Source organism: Myiozetetes cayanensis, unplaced genomic scaffold, assembly GCF_022539395.1.
Source record: "Myiozetetes cayanensis isolate MyiCay16 unplaced genomic scaffold, myiCay2020 scf9, whole genome shotgun sequence".
NCBI lineage: Eukaryota > Metazoa > Chordata > Aves > Passeriformes > Tyrannidae > Myiozetetes > Myiozetetes cayanensis.
In genome coordinates, this window is record NW_026088185.1 from 18,336,379 (window position 1) to 18,353,335 (window position 16,957).

Consider the following 16,957-nt stretch of genomic DNA (forward strand, 5'->3'; position numbering starts at 1 on the left):
AAATCTGTGCTGTACCTGGCAGCTCACCACCCCTCTAAAACCTGTGCTGTACCTGGCAGCTCACCACCCCTCTAAAACCTGTGCTGTACCTGGCAGCTCACCACCCCTCTAAAATCTGTGCTGTACCTGGGCAGCTCACCATCCCTCTAAAATCTGTGCTGTACCTGGGTAGCTCACCATCCCTCTAAAATCTGTGCTGTACCTGGGCAGCTCACCACCCCTCTAAAATCTCCTGCTTATGGGCTGCAAACCAGCAGATATACAGCTCAGACTTAGGAGGCACCTATCTTTTAAAACACTTCACTAATAGTTCAGATAGAGTAATCAAGGAACATGAATTTATCTAACAGCTGATTTCCTTTTTAAAAACACCATGTCTTCAGTTTAGCTCATTTATTTAACTTTCAGGGTTCCAAACAAAGACAATTTTAAGTCATTTTTCACAAGGAGCATTAGATTTATTTTAACATGAAGATGCCACTCTCTCCTCAGTGCAGCCAGCCAGCCAGCCAGAGGCCACCCTAGCACAGGCAATCCCAGCTCTGCACCGTGGCAATGTGCCAGTCCTTCATGCCAGTGTCTCCAAGCAGGCCAAGTATGATCTGAGTGTCAGCAACAGACCCCAGCTGGGGCCCGTGACAGGCAATTACGCGGTGCACGTGGGGCCTGTCCCGTGTTTGAAGATCTGTGTAGCTGACTAGGAAAGAAATAATTTCACACTTCGTGGCCTGCTGCCTTCTCTATTTGCTTAAAATTAAAGCCTTAATTAGCACCTCTGGGTTGACCTCAGGTCAAAAGGGGTGTGCCAAGCTCCTATGACCAAACCTCTGTAGCTTAAGAAGATTATTTTACAGTGCTGACCTCGTACTAGACATGTTGCCATGAGTGACTAGTAAAATGGACTGGGTTGATAGGATTTTGCTACTTCAGAGTACTCCTGCCACACCACACACTGCCGTCCCTGCCACAGAAGGGTTCACATGGTTTTGCTGCCAGTCCTTCTGTACACTATTCTTTACACTGTATTTGTTCTTCACTTACTGTCTGAGATGCCCAACACCAGGAAAGGTTGTTTTCCCTAAGGAAGAGCATTACCCACTGTACTCCTTTTACACCTTTACATGGTGCTCACATTCAGCACTGTTGACTCAAGGAAGCAATTTGGTGGTAATTTAAGAGTACATGGGGAGAGCTTGCTTCAAATATTTTTTTATTCCCTGGAGTCTGATATCTGCAATGAAGGAAAACAAGTTTCTGGTTCTTCATTGCTTTTCTGATTTTTTTTTTTCAGATGAGCAGCATTTTATGATAGAGCAGTTTCAGAGGAAATCTAGAGAAAAACACCCATGGGGTTATAAACATATTATCTTCAGAGTTGTCACCACTGGATATGAGAACAGCTGTGCCAAAGGCTACACCTGGAATGACTCCTGAGTCTGAATTGTAAGGGCCAGTGGGAGAGTCATACTTCCACTCTGCCATCACTACCAACACAAACGCTTTGCCTCTTTAAATTGGGTTCAATCAATTATCTATTAAAGGCTGGCTTCTGGTCTCAGTGGGCATCCTGAGAATCTGGGTTATGTACCTGGGGGACCCCCTGTGCTCTCTTCTGCAGACTTCACTCTGGCCTCTACAGGAGCTTCCTGCTTGTTCCATGTAACTCACAGGCCCCTGTGCCCTGAGATGTGCTGAGTATCAGTGACCCTTTCTGGCCTCCCTCTGAATGACCTCAGTCTTCTCCCTGGCACAGCAGAAGAGTATCAGCTCTGTGCCATCATAGTCTTTTCCAGCCTTATAGGTACTGAAACGTGCCCTTAAATACTGCTACTAGTTCAGTCTCCCTGTGTTCCTCTCATTGTTGTACTAAGGAAAAAAAAGTACTCTTGTTTGTATATATATATAAGAAATATAAAAGCAAGTATATATATATATATATATAAACTTTCATTTACAGAACACTCATTTTCAGGTAGAAAATACTCTTTACTTTCTGAAAAAACTGCAAACATCTTTCAGGAGAGAAACCTTAGAAATTCCCACCCTGTCATGGATTCCCATCATGAGTATCCATGCTCAAACACCTTCCCTGGATTCCTCATTTATCACTGCTACTCTCAGAGCCCTACATTTCAGAGACTGTCTAGCTCTTCCTGCTTCATTTTTCCTCAAATCCTTCTTCATCCTTTACCAGACCTATGATCCCTTCAAAGATAAGCATAGAACAATTTTCCTTCCTTTTTGCCAAGTAATGTCCTTATCCCCCTTCAGATCAGCTGAAAACTTACCTTTCACTCAGTGGTACATCACTGTTTTCTCCTGTAGTATTGTTTCAGTCTTCACAGTCTAAACCTTTCCTGTCTGTCTCACTTTTGTTTAATTTAGTGTTTAAATTTCTTAGCAAATTAATATTTTCATGAATTTTCGTGTACCTTGTGAAGGTACTTTCATAACAGTATTACAAACAAGCACCATGTAGTACCTTTCTATTCCATTCAGTTTATGACGATGCTTTCGGGACATTAAGAGTCCACCTCCCCAGGCAGCCTGGAAGGGACAGAAAAAAGAGAAGACTCATTTTTTTGAAAAAGCTCAACATATTTTAAAATTAATCAGGGTCTAGTAATAAATATTTAATTAAAGACAAAACACGTGTAAAAAAAGATCCTTTTTTGCCTGAACAGCGGCACTTTTTTAGTTACTTACATCTACATGGAGCCAGAGGTTGTATTTTTCACATATGTCTGCAATCTCCTGTATTGGATCAAAGGCTCCATATACTGTTGTGCCTGCAGTTGCATTTACGAAAAGAGGAACGTATCCCTACAATGAAAATAAAGATATTTAAATACAAATTCCAACCTCTTTCAGAAAAAAAAAAAAAAAAAGGGAAAATAATGACAGAAACTTTGTTATCTCATTTTCCAGCCTTAAAAGTGTTTTTCTTCCCATGTGAAAGGTACACATAAGCAACAGCAGAAACTAACTAATCATATATATGGTAAGAACAAACTCTGGTTTTATTGCATTGTAACTTCACAAAATGAACTAATCAGAAGATGAAGAATATTATTTTGTCTAATCTTTTCAGTGAGGAGATTTAAACGATGGTAAAAGACTAACAATAGTCAAGTAAAGTTGTGACTTTTGCAGCAGTATAAAGGAAAATAAATTAAATGTGATCTGTAAGTTGTGATTTGAAGGCCTGAAATTATTCCTTTAGTCTTTATCTACTAATAAACACAACAAAGCAGAACAAAGGAATCCAAAACAAAAGCAATAAATGTGGAACTATCAGATCAAAGAAATACATTTTTGACTTAAATGAAATAAATGTGAACTGCAATTTCATAGAGTGCTCAAATGTAAGGAAGTTAAGAAATAAAAAATTAATAATCTTGATTGCTCTAACTTTGCTTGCTTTGTACAAAATTCATGGATTTTTCACTGCCATGAGCCTAGAAATAAAAATTAATGCATCAAAAACTTAGGCTTACTGGCTATATTTACCAACCCTGCAGCCTCACACGTGAAATCTACATGATTTTTGGGGGAGTTCTATAGAATTTTTTATGATTTTGGCTAAACTTTAAATATGGGACAAAAGTAGTTTTAGTTTAATGTTCTCATGCTTTTTTCCATACATTTCCAAACAGAAAGTTATTTTTTAAAGTCATGAAATATGAATGTGGTTCAAGAGTTTAAAATACTTCATTTTTAAACAGAAAATTGAAACCTTAGCAAGACATATAGATAATTCCCTAAACAATACATGAATGTGTAATTAAGTATCTGAAAATATTATTATGACACTTACATAATTATAATGTGTTCTTTAATGTCAGCCCTCAAGCTTTAAAAAAAGAAGTAATTTTACTAGGCCAAGCATTTCGGGACTAATTTTTAAGAATACAAACCTTTTGTTTTGCTTCCAGAATTTTCGCCTCCAAATCAGCTGGTATTATTTTGCCTCTGTAATTATCATAGAAACAGAAAGACAAATAAAAATAAAGAATGCTTATGGAAATACTACCTACAATTGAAATACTTTAACAGGATTTTCTCAACAGGCCATTAGTAACTTGACACACTGTACTGAATCAGTCCTTAAACACAATACAACAAATTTAACAGATTAACACTTTTAATCTATCAAACCCTTAGCATTCATCCTACCTTTCATTGCATTTTATCAAAATAACATTGTCTGTTCCAAATCCAAGTGCAGCTCCAGCTTTCTTTATTGAGTAGTGACTCTGCAGCAAACACATGAACATTAAATAGGATGGTGGTTTAATGACGAAGTATTTTCACAACAGACATCCGTAAATTAAGAATTAGCAGTGTATTAAGCTCACATGCTCTGAGGTAAAGAGAACCAGCTTAGGGACTGCAGCCATGCCTTTGGTTTTGACTTCAGGGAAATACTTGTAACGTGCAGCCATTATGCTGTACATGTTGGAGATGGCTCCTCCTGTGAATCAATAAATGAATGAATAATAAAATCATGATAATGAAAAAAAAAGCATATTATACCAAAGACATACAAGTCTCATTTGCATAATGCAGTGAAAGTGGCAGTGAACTGTGAAAAAGTATATTTCTGAAATGTACAGGCATCTGTCTAAATAGCATAGGACAGACCTTCTGGAAAATCACAGTGATAGTCAGAATTTCCTATCTGTCATCTCTTTCAATTGCTAACATTTTGTAACATGTTCCTAAAAAGTTCAGCTTTCACTGCGTGGCTTTTGCATGTCAACTTCTTGTTAGCAACAACAGGAACTTAACAACTTGTGTGAAATTGGAGAAGTGTCACATATTGGATGGATTTATCCCATCTTACTGTAAATATAGAAGTAGATGGCTTAAAGGTACATTTCTACAGCTAAGTTAGTTATTGTAAACTTCCTTACAGTCAGTTATGGGAAAGGCACTTCACAGGCTAACTCAGCTAATCTATTTTGACACTTATTTTTGAAGAATTCAGATTGAGGGAAAACACCTATTTCTCTTGGTTTGCTGCTAAAAAGCCCTGGACAATTAGGTCAGTTCTTTGATGCAGACGTCAAGCTTTAGGAAGATCAATCTCATCCATAAGTCTTGGACAACACCTTCTTCTAATATTTTTTCATTGATGAGAACATTGAGAAAGATCTGTATTTTTCTAGCAGATAGGACTGGAAATCAAGTGTGTATTCCTAGAGTTTATGTGGGCTGTTCCAAAAGGTGGTGGGGTTGTCCTTTTTCCTCTGCAACAGGATGGTGTCCCCTCATGCCAAACCCAGAAAATGTAGTTCTGCTGGGTGCCCATGTTGTCCACACATTGGTTCAGGACTACCACATGGCTTATCATCAGTCATTTCTGTCACTGCTCACTGCCTTTATATCACCTTCATGGGAAGACACTTTATCTTGGTCTTTATACTGGAATCATACTTGTGAATCCAGTCAGTTTATATCCCAGATAATGTGTCCCAGAAAGTGACACCCCAGCCTATTCCTGACTGTGACCCCAAATCCTCATTGTCCATCAAAGAAGTCAGTACATGATTTTCCAGAACTCTTGGTCAGCAGGGATTGCTCAGCACCCCCAGAAATGAAGCATGCAAAAGGACTGTTTAAATGCCCAACTCTACACCAGCACTCATAACCAAGTCTTAAAATGTTGACCAGCCATAATACATAGCCATACTCTGAGATAATTTTTCCCCCCAGCTTTTCTGTGGGATGCTTAAACAAAACATTTCTGCTTCTACATATCTGACTCATTGCTTTGTGTGGCAGATAGCCTGGATATTCAGACACAGCCTATGTTTATTTTAACTTTTGAAGTTTTAGTCAAATCATAAAAACAGAGAAGAAAAACTCACCAGGTGAGAATATTCCATCACCGTCTTCACTTGACCATCCAATAATCTCCCGCATCTTTCGAAGTGTTATTTGTTCCATGAGGACAAAAACAGGGGCAATTTCATAGGTAAACCTGCATTGATAAAGCAAAACGAACAAATGAACAAAATCAAATACAAATTCTAAAAGCACACAATAAACTCTCAGTCTACGATTCTTTGTAAAAATGCTCTAGGTTTCTAAAGGTTTTCCTATAAATTGGGGTTCTGATACTGCAACCTTTACCCAAGAAAATATCCTCAGGAAAACAACACTGGTGAATAAAAACTGCAGTATTAGTTAGTTGCAGATTTCAGTATAGTGAAGGTAAGACCTAGTGTTCACCCTCATAGCCTGCTGACTGCTGTACAAGACTGTGTAAAACATTTGTTTCCCAAAGTGCCAGTTTCACACTTGTGGAATAACTGCCAAATCTTTATGAAAACAGTGAACTTCACTGAGCTAAACACAACCATAATTAGAAGTATTGAGCTAGGGTTTCAAAGTCTAAGTACAATTAATTAGTTATGTGGATTTATTTTGTTGATGATCTCCAAGGACAACTTATTTCTACAATACAGTGTGATCAATAACTGTCAAGAGTAATTATAAATGATGATTTTCTAATTACCAATTACGAAAACCAAGTCAGCAGTCAACTATTGTATCCACTTAATGAGGGAAAAGAAACATTACATAGCCTGGTATGCCCTGATGTCACAGTCAGATACATGGATGGAAAGTGACAGCCATACAACCATTTTTGGTGATCAAGGTACATGAATAAATTGCTACTGCTGTAAACAAACTCTGCTTGCTCTGTATGGGGAAAAAAAAAAGGGGGAAAAAAGAAAGCAGAGAGAAACAAAACCATCAACCTGTGATTTCCAAAGGAGTCAATAAGAGTATGACATCCGGACACTTTAGATTTGACTGATGTCTTCCACTTGAATAATTTCATCAGAATGTATGTGCTGTTTCTTTAATACCAAAATGATATTTTAAGAATAAGTATGGCAGACTTGAAGGAGGTAGGTCATATTAAGAAGAAAACAAGTGTCTAAAAAAATCTTGGTTTTTATTTACAGTACACTGGTTACTTAAACTGTTAATTTTTTCTTCAATCCTTGTGTATCCTTAGTCCATTAGAGAAACACCACCACCATTTTTAAAACATTCCTTTAAGATTAAACACTTGTAATTTGTTTAATTGTTATAATTGCTATTTCCAGAAGCCAAAAGACTACTTATTTCTGCTTTTATTATCATTAGAACTGCCAGAGACAGTTGAACACTGATCTGAAGTTTGGGTGCTGCCTTTATTTACAAATAAACAAAATTAATGAACCAGTGTCTGCTAATAGCAGGGATTTTTGGTTTGGTTTGGGTTTAAGCACTGCAAGTCTAGAATATACTCCAATCTTTATTTAGGCAGAATGATCAACTGAAGTCAACAGGAACTCAGCAGAGTATAGATCACTGTAACTCAATACAAGATGTGTTTAAGTCAATGTGAATTTTTTCCCCCACAAGTTTAAATAGTTTAAATACTTTAAATTTTGAGTTTTGTCTTGAGACCTTGCACACTGATCCCTACATAATTCCCAGAAGACTTATAGGCTTGTAGAAAAAATGTATAATGTTAAGCAAGTTTTTTTATATAAAATATCATAAAAACTGACAAGAAATAAAAGACTGCAGATGATTATAAATTACAAGGCCAATGTAGCTATATTAGATGATGGCTGTGATTTTACAAATCGCATCTTGCTAAAGTTCACTCAAATTTATTTCTTTTAAATTTAAATTATTTTGAAAAAATCAGTTAAACCCAAAAGTGTGTTTGGCTTAGAAGGGAGGATCCAACTTCAGAATCAATCTCTTGACAAAAACCACTCATTTCATACAGTTACAACCTTTACAGGCATTTCTATGACTTGACTAGGACAGTTGCGAGTCTCAGATCTTGACTAACAGAACAAATTAATTACTTTTTTTGGTAGAAGCCAATGCTGGCTTAATTCTGCTCTCACCTAAAAGGCAAATCACTTTATCAGACCAAATCATTCTAGGTACTTGTTCTCCTGTTTGCAAGTATGTAAAAAGCATTCTGAGAATAAGCACAGAGCATTGCACATCGATTTTCTGTGTTACATTTTCATAGGCATGGGTGTATAATACTGAAATCACCAATACAATTCTCATGTTTCAGCTGACAGTGGGCACGTAGAGAACTTCCAGATAATATTATTGCTTTCTAACCCAGTTTGCTGCTGCATGGTGATAGAATGCCCTGGACTACAGATCCCTAGAACTGGATGAATAATGGCAGCTTCTGAAATTTCCACCCTGAAGGTCTCATGATTAGTGATTGAGCCATGAACAGCACATTGACACATTATGTCCAAGTCAACGTGGGAAGCTTATTATGTTTAATTTTATATATTATCTTCACAATCACATTTAAGTAACATTTTCTAATGATAATTTAAATTTTTAAGTGAGTACAGATGTTTTGATTACTCAAAACTCATCTGCAAAAGAAAACATATTTTTAATTGTTCTTAAACATTTTAAGTATTGTTTATCCACAGAAAAGAAAAAATAGCAAATGGAAAACATTCCCTGCCATATTTCCCTGTAACTGTCACTTGTGTGTTACGTGCTTATGTAGCTGTAATAGGTTAGAACAGTTCCTAGGTAAAGGTCAAAACCTGCTCTTGTGTGCTGGAACACTGTTCAAAACAAATAATATGTTTCCCAGAGCTCACAGAGATGATTTTGGCTATTTTTAATAACCTTCTCTGTCAGTTCTTTGAATCATATTTTACAAGTATCTTCCTTTAGCCTTACTTGCAATTACTGTTATTTTAAAGCACCCCATGTTGACCTTGGTTTGCTGAAAAAAGAGAGCAATGTATTATTTTGCATTTACTAGACCTTATACAAGCAAGTAGGTAGTAAACTATCATTCTCACAGAGAAGTATTTTCAAGATATGTTCTTGTTTAAAGCATAAATTAATCAGAAACTAGCTTTACAGAACTAGCTAAATTTAAAACTAAATTTTTAAAACAAACAAAGGAAAAAGCAACATCAGTTAAAAGAAGAGTTACTCTTTGAGAAGTGAATGAATGGGTGGAATGTTCTTAATACCAATGGCAATATTTTCTAACCCTGTTACAATCTGCTGCAGAGCTGAATTCTGTTGTGTCCTATCAGATTTGGGTAATTTCAAATTTGTAATTTGGTAATCACAAAATGATTAATAAACTGGGATAACTAAGTCAAAGGGAAAGGGGCTTGCAAAAACTACACTCAGAAGCATGTTTTTGTCACAGAGAAACAACCATTAAGCAAAGTTTTCTTTTAGAAATGTGATCAGAACTGTTTTCACTTTTAATTGTGCTATTAAAAAAGGCATTTAAAAACCCTGTCAAGCATTTCACAATACTCGTTTAACAATCAAAATATATGTTGCTGGGTTTTCTTTCCACTCAGCTCTTAAATCTGAATCATACTTATTTTTACTAAACAGAGGACTAAATGAGATGATTATTACAAAGAGCAGGCTGGTTTTGGCTGGAGCACCTTAGGTATTCTTCTGATGCCTCAAAACAGGCACAGCTCATAATCTACATAGAACTGCTAGTAATCAACTTTATTTAAGGAATCATGTACTCATGGATAGGCCAATGAAAATATTGTTCACTTTCCAATCTGCAGATACATTTCCTGTGTTCCAACAAGTAGTAACAAATTACTCAAAAAAGAGGCAGCTTTAGAGTTAAAACACATCCCATACAGGACTAAAACAGAGCAGTCTGTTACCTGCCTTTGGGCTCCCATCATATTTTTTATCATATAGAAATCAAAATTTAAACAAAAACTGACTAGAAGGCTTTTTTGTTTTGTGGTTTGTTTTTTTCTTTTCATTAATTGCACTCTTTGTTGCAAAAATGTACCTTACATTGACCTTCAGTTTTCATTAATTTTGAGGTCAAGAAAAATTAGGAAAAGTTTATTATTTGTTACATTCAAATGTTAATTTTTACCTTTTTATACTTCCATTTATTCCCTTACACACAACTTTATTATTCTCAGACTAATTCTTTCATTGTCATCAAATTATTTTCAATGTTACATTTTTAAGCATTTTGAAGCCACCCAGAAGCCACTTCTTTACCAGCACATAAACGGGAGAAGGTGTTGCCTCAAGCCTGGTATCTCTGAAGTCAACAGGAGAAAAAACAATAAACCTTTACACAGTTTGTATTCTAGTGTTAATACATGGATAGTTGTAGAATTACTCAGTCTAGAGACAAAGCTTTAAAGAAAAAAAAAAAACAGAAAAAGATAAAGAAGATTGGTCCAAAAGAAGAAAAACAATTTCATGTTATTATATTAGAATAATCAGTACTTACCATGTACTCTGGGATATTTGCATTTCTATTTATCAAAAATGCAAAACTGTTCAGCTTTGTATAACTCTTTTCACTGTATTACTGCCACATTAAGAAAAACATGAGATAGTTTTATTGAAGATGCAACAATCATCATTTAAATATGAAAATTATTCATGTCTGTGACATATCAACCGTGATACACGGCAGCCCCTGTAAGCACCAGTCACAGACGCTGTCGACAAGGCACTGCTTACATGTTTGTATTAGCAGTTGATGTCAGCCACTCCCCAGCCAAGCCAATAATGTCCAGTCCTGTGGACAACTGATTGAAAAAGCGAGGATGACCTGGAAAGAGAATTGAGAGCAATTTAGAACAGGTTCCACTGGTGTTTCTTAGGTTTCAATTTTAAACCGTTCAACTATTCTGACAGAAACGACAGGTTTTGCAGTCATAACACTTGAAGCAAAGTTTTCAAAGCAAGTCTTGCTTATGGGGAGATCTTAGCCAACATTCACGGATGTCTTGTTACAAACTTGAAAAACCGCTTTGGAAGGAGCTCCTGGATGGAATCATTAGCGTTTAAATTTAAGATAAAACCTCAGAGCAGACTGAGCCTGTAAAACACCTCCGGGAACTGCACAGGGTTAGTTCAACTCCAGAACCCCCTCCCGACCTCGGTCGTGCTGTGAATTCGGGCGAGAGTAGCAAGCGTGGGTGGAGCCCTTCTCAAATCTTGGTTAGCGAAGCCTAGCCATGATGATGACACGGTGAGGGGACCCTTGGCAGTGACAATCTGCAGGTGCTGGGTTCATTTGCATTCGAATGGAGTAAGAGAGGAAGGCTCAGCCGCTTGAGTGGGGACTGCAGGAGTGAGAGAAGGGTGCGGAGGAGCCAGTCGCTTCCTGAGCTGCAGGGCCACGGGAGAGGTGTTTCGCCGCATCTCGGTGGGAATGTCCCAGAGTGGCACGACGTGCTGCAACGGTGTGAGAGGGTCCTCCAAGAGCTCTTCAGCTCAGGCCCTTCCCCACTTGGTTAAAAAGCTAGGATTCACTTCCTTAAACAAAGGATTTGCTAAAGAGCCGAAGTAAATAATATTCCCGTATTTCAGACAGAGTTGTTTTAACAACTTTTACAAGCAATAAGGTTGAGTGCCTACTTTTCTAGCATGAAAAGGAGAAATTCCTAACAACTGATAAGGGCCTTTGAGGGGAGGTAGGAGATGTCATGATTTAAACCTTCTCTGTTCTCTGGGAAAGGACACGCAGATAGCACACGAGGGACAGCCCCCGAGAGGGGGGGTCAGCGCTCGACGCCTGGAGGGACCTGTCATGTCGCATTCGGTTCAGCACTGTGAAAATCAGCATCTTTTGACATGAAGAAGTAAATGCGATTGTGCTCCGAGCGATGTCAGCAGGAACCTTTCGGAGGCGTGAGCCTGCCGGCGCTGCCACATCACGACGCTTCCCGAGCAGGGTGCGCCGCGCCCGGGCTGCTCCCGCCCCGGGGAGCACAGCGGCTCAGGGCTAGAGCCAGAAATAGCACCACGGCTTAGCTGTTTGCTTTACAAATCAGCCCTTCTCTCCCTGGCCATGACACACGGACTGAGAAATTATCCCAAGCGACATTTCGCTGACCTCCCAAAGCTGTTGGCGAGCCCGCGGTCTCCTAAGGCTGGGCTGCAAATTCGGCCCCGGTGGCTTTAAAGGGAGCTTCGCCTGGAGAGAGAATGTGAGCCCCAGGAGCCTGGGAAGCCAGGGCGTGTGTTCTGGGTGTCATATGGTCCGAGCGGCTCTTCTTTAAAGCTGCACCAGCTACTGCTTTGTGTCTGGTCGGATACCTGCCTCTCAGCTCCCGGGCACACGTCCTGCCGGTCCCACAAGAGCTCCGGGGAAAGTCGGGGTGAGGGGACGAGGTAGCTCGATATGCCGGGGCTATTGATAGCAGAGTAAAGGTGCAAGTACACAGGGCACAGCCACACAAGGCTTAGCTGCTGGTCACCTCTTCAACAACCCACGCGTTCGGAAGAGAAACGCGCTCCCCTTTGATTAAGAGTACAAAATCAAAGTATGCTCCTGACTCCCCTGAGTAAATCAAACCACCATGTAAATAGGGAAAAAAAAAAAAAAAAAAAAAAAAAGACAAGACGCTAAGCTTCACATCTGTTTCAAGATTTTGTTCCTTGAATGCACTGCTTTGGGTTTTCACAGCTGCCTAACTAACCACTGCAGAAAGCTGCGCCTCGCCCTTCAGGAGCCATGGCTCGCAGCGGCCAAGCCAGAGATCGCCAGGCAACAGACTCTCTGTACGAGCTCCCGCCGCCTGCCACTCCAGCTCCCGAGGGAAACTGCCCCCTTCTCCGGGTGCTGAACTGACCTGTGCTCAAGAGGGCAGCTGGCCCGAAATGCTGGAGCAAGACTGGGGAGGGGAGACACAGCACCCGCTCCGTTATCGCTCCTATTCCTGACCTGCTTGGGTATCTACAGCAGTCAGGGCTTGTTGCCAGTCGAAATTTCGGTGGATAGAGATGCAAAACACTTCAGGCCAGATAGCCTGAAAGAGCATTAACTTTGCTCTGGAGTCTGGCTACAGTTCACCCAGTAAAAGAAGTGGTTATAAACCGGCATTTCTGTCTGATTCAGAAGGACCTGGACAGGCAGGGGCCCTGGGTAATGGGCTGAAATCCACAGGGTTCCTTTATTGATGATTCCTAAGATTTCAGTCTCTTTTTCATTAAACGTCTGATGAACATAAAGAAGAAAAACTGCAAATTCAGTGTCATTTACGCTCTCATTTACCTAATGATATTGCTCCCCGGAGACACAGACAGCTCGCATTTCATCAAGTGAAAGAGATTACGTCTAAAAACTTGTTTCTGTGCTCTGTAAACAGCACCGAGCTCTACCCATTGCTCTGGATGGAGCATCAATAACTAAAGTTTCTGAGCACAGACATTTCCAGTGCCCATAGACAGCCCTGGAGCCGAGCCTCCAGGCAAGTACAGTCCCGGGTGTGGAGAGGGTGTGGGCTTACCTCCATAAACTCAATCCCTCTCGCTTCACCGCGAGCCTGAGAAAAGTCCCAGGAGAGACTCTCTACAAAGTAGTGTGCAAAAACCTACCTGTCCTCACTCCGTATTTCAGCGTGTCCCGGCAGTCCACCAGAATCTGTTCCAGGGACTCGGGGTTGTCCGAAAGCTCCAGGTTGAAGCCTTCCATGCCCTCCAGGAGCTGGTGCGGGTGGTGGAAGTCCAGCACTTTGGTGGATCTGTCAAATGTCTTTCTCACGTAGTTGAGGAGGATGTCCACAACCTCGAGAAGGAATTGCATGGTCTGCTCCTCACCATTCTTGGAGGGCAACAAATCTGTGGGGCAAACCACATGTCAGCGCTTGCTTTGGGATAGAGAAGCAAAAATGAACCAGCCTCGGCTGCCTGAAGTGCTTCAAGGACATGGAAGCTGTGGCCCCAGAGCAGCCTGGCTGCAGCAGGGCAGGCTCCCAGTCCCTCCTGTCCGGTGGGGAAGGGTGATGCAAAGTCACCCATGGCTGAGGGTGACAATAGCAGAGGCACCTCCAAGGCACCCAGGTCAAAAAGTTCACCCTGCAACGCTAACGCGGTGCTAGGCATTCACTTTCCTTGGTCCGAAAGCACCCCAAATGCGCACCTGCCCTTCCCCTGCAATGTCCCCACCTCTGCCCCACAAATGGATTTTCCCTTTCCCACTCTTCTTGCCAATGGCACCGTACCAGCAGTCACAGACCGCTTCGTTGCTATTTTATTAAGGAGGACATAAAAGATAAAATTACTCTCCCCCCGGATGCTGGAGCTGAGCTGCAGAGGATCAGCATAAAGTACGTAAAACTGCACTTCAAGAAACTTTTACACATTGTTAGTACGGCCCTAACAAACACAGACACAGAGCTTCCTTCAAAAACAATCAAGCAAAAGCACGGTCTGAACGTGGCTGCACTTACAAGGGAGTCGAGGGTAAGACTATTAAGGGACGTGCCTGAGCTGGCGCAAAGAGAAGCTGTAAAGTGTTTACCTCTGGCATACAAATTGGAGAAGTCTGTCTCGGTGCGCCGGAACCTGGATTCCTTCTCGCTGTTCTCGCACGCCAGCATGCTCTTGGAGGACTGATGCCTTTCTTTCAGGGAGCTGACAATGCGGCTCTTGTCTTCTAGGCTGTTGGTCCTCTGCAGGAACCCTACATTATTATTGCAAGGTGCACAGGTCAGAGTTTTCTCACTTCCCAACATGTTTAGAACTATCTAAAGCAGCTCTCTAGACAACAGTTCAAAGCGGTGTTAGTTCTAGATCTGACTAATGATGTCAGGAATAAGAGTATTTATGGGGATTATTTGCCTCCAGGAGGGAGAGTTCAAAATGCCATCAACTGCAAAAAAGCAGCCATGCAAAAAACAAAATTTCGTCATTTAGTGCAGTGGTAAATTCTTATTAAGTCGATCAGACAGATTCCACTTCAGTAATCAGCCACTGGAAGAGAGTTCAGGATGAGTCAATGCTATTTCAGCCTGCAGGCGAAGTTTATGGACCTAGTAGACAGGGGCAATGATGTATGATTAAAATCAGGGCCATTTTCAGTTCTCCTCGTGGTGCTCTCACGCACAAAAGGCATGAGAACAAGCAGCCATTCTCGAGCAGCCATCCTGAGAGTGCCAGAGCTCTCAGAACACCGGTACTACCCACCTTCCTATTATAAGTACGTACTGATGTGGATCTTCCACCTGAAAAGATACTTTGACACTAACACTAATCATCCCCGGAGGTTTTAGGAGCTTCGCTCTCACTGGAAACTCACCTCTGGCGCCCAGGACCGAACACAACTGCCGTTGTTATGTGTGACAGTAATAATAAACCCACTCACCCCAAGAATTATGGGTGTGAGCGCCACGCAGGGTCTGTGGCGAGTAACGAGACCCGTCTACTTTAATAAGGCAGGGAGAGCAATTAATTTTCTGGATTTGATCCATTAAATCACTAATACCTTCTAAAACACGCATAATGTCGGGCTTTTCGTCATTAAAGAAGGCATCGAATTTTGACCTCCCAGGTTGCAGCAAGCGTGTCTATATGATTGGAGCACTATGGCCGCGCCGGTCTCCTTCATTCTCTACTTTCTTTCAAAACAAGTAACAGCCGAAACCAAGGCTCGTCGCGGCTGGGAATATGCGCCAGAGAGGGGAGCTCAGCGAAGAAGAAAACCAATGTCGTGACTTCGCTCACCCACGTTCCCCGACGCCGCTTCTCTCCAGCGCCCTCCGGTTTCCGGCCAGGTATCCCTGCTCTCCGGAGCCCCGACGGCCAACAGAGACTGCAGGCACTTCCCATCGAGCGCCCACAGCCGGCCCACCCGGGCCTCCTGCAGCTTGGACAGGTAGAGGGGCTGCACCTCCGTGAGAGAAAAGGGAGGGACAGCGGGTCGTTGGGCTAATGGTTACCGGCAACGCTACCTGTGCCTCGGACCCTACTACCGGACAGTCCCTAAGGAGCACTGAAAATGGAGCACCCGGCTGGCAGCCCCTTCTGCATCACCCGGGCAGCTAAACCAATCTTCATGATGGTGGCTTGCAGGCAATTTTGTCAGGGTCATACTTTCAATGAAGACCTCATGTTTTACCGTTTAATACTGATCTTCTGTTAATTAGTTGGTTTACGTGATGCTTTTATAAATGCGAAAAAGACTATTTAAGGGAAACTCTCTTAGTGCATAAGTTGAGACTAGCCGTCCAGGATCGATGACATATATATATACATACATATGTATATATTTAATTCTGTTGTTCCTGCTTTTAACAGTCCTTCCGGCGATCACCAGCTCCTGCAACAGCTAGAGGGCTGTTCGCCTGCTCGTTAGGAGGAGCAGCTGATATTGAAGCAGGTGCAGTCTAGACTGAATTACGAAGCGATCCTCTTTCACCGTTTTGCTTCATTTTGCTTTAATTTTCCACCTGTCTTTTTTCCAGGCACCCGATGGCTCAGTGGGAAAGAGTTCCGTGCGGAGACGTCTGCAGGAGCAGCGGCGCTCTGCTCCCTTCGAGGGCCTTGCTCCCCGCCGCTCGACTGCCACTCTTCTCGGCTTGCAGAGGAGATTGTGCCTCGGAGGCTCCGGTGGGAAAGGAGAAGGCAGCGCTTCAATAACCGAGAAAGGCTGTAGTTGCCCCCAGTTCGGCTCGCATCGGGCCCAGCGGGACAATGGCTTCACTGAAGGGTCTGACCTAACTAGGCGCGGGGGCACGGAGCTCAGCCCTTGCCCCAAGGACTCCGCGCTGTTCTTCCCCGCGGAGCCGGCGGCGGGACCAGCTGGGGCTCGCAGCGCACGGGGCCCGTCAGTGCGCGCCGCGTGGACCCCGCGGGGCTGCGCTGGGGCGGCTCGAGGGCGGCGACTGGAAGGACAAAAAGCCTGAAAGGAAGAACCCGCTGCCGTCCGGCATCAGCCCGTCCGGGTGTAAGTAACGTGCCACTCGCCCGGGTCCCTCGGCCACGGCAGTTCTCACACGGCCTGGAGAGTCGGTACAAGGGGGAGCCCGCGGGGCAGCGGCAGTCCCCGCTTTGGGGGCGCCGGACCCTCTCGCTTCCCTGGGAGGATGGGGGACATTTCCCAGCGCTGACCCGCATCCCGGGTTGCAGAGAAGCGCGG

General features: G+C 42.3%; 1 protein-coding gene across 1 annotated transcript in view; it reads right to left on the reverse strand.

The window, feature by feature from the left end:
* Nucleotides 1–16,957, reverse strand: part of GAD1 (glutamate decarboxylase 1) — a 34,211-nt gene that overhangs the window by 11,011 nt on the left and 6,243 nt on the right. The window contains exons 4-12 of the mRNA XM_050340322.1: nucleotides 14,342–14,503; nucleotides 13,417–13,659; nucleotides 10,552–10,642; nucleotides 5,874–5,986; nucleotides 4,359–4,474; nucleotides 4,177–4,256; nucleotides 3,918–3,972; nucleotides 2,707–2,823; nucleotides 2,483–2,547 (exon numbers count right to left, since the gene is read on the reverse strand). Coding sequence (XP_050196279.1) covers nucleotides 2,483–2,547; nucleotides 2,707–2,823; nucleotides 3,918–3,972; nucleotides 4,177–4,256; nucleotides 4,359–4,474; nucleotides 5,874–5,986; nucleotides 10,552–10,642; nucleotides 13,417–13,659; nucleotides 14,342–14,503 — 1,042 coding nt within the window. The remainder of the gene's footprint in view (nucleotides 1–2,482; nucleotides 2,548–2,706; nucleotides 2,824–3,917; nucleotides 3,973–4,176; nucleotides 4,257–4,358; nucleotides 4,475–5,873; nucleotides 5,987–10,551; nucleotides 10,643–13,416; nucleotides 13,660–14,341; nucleotides 14,504–16,957) is intronic.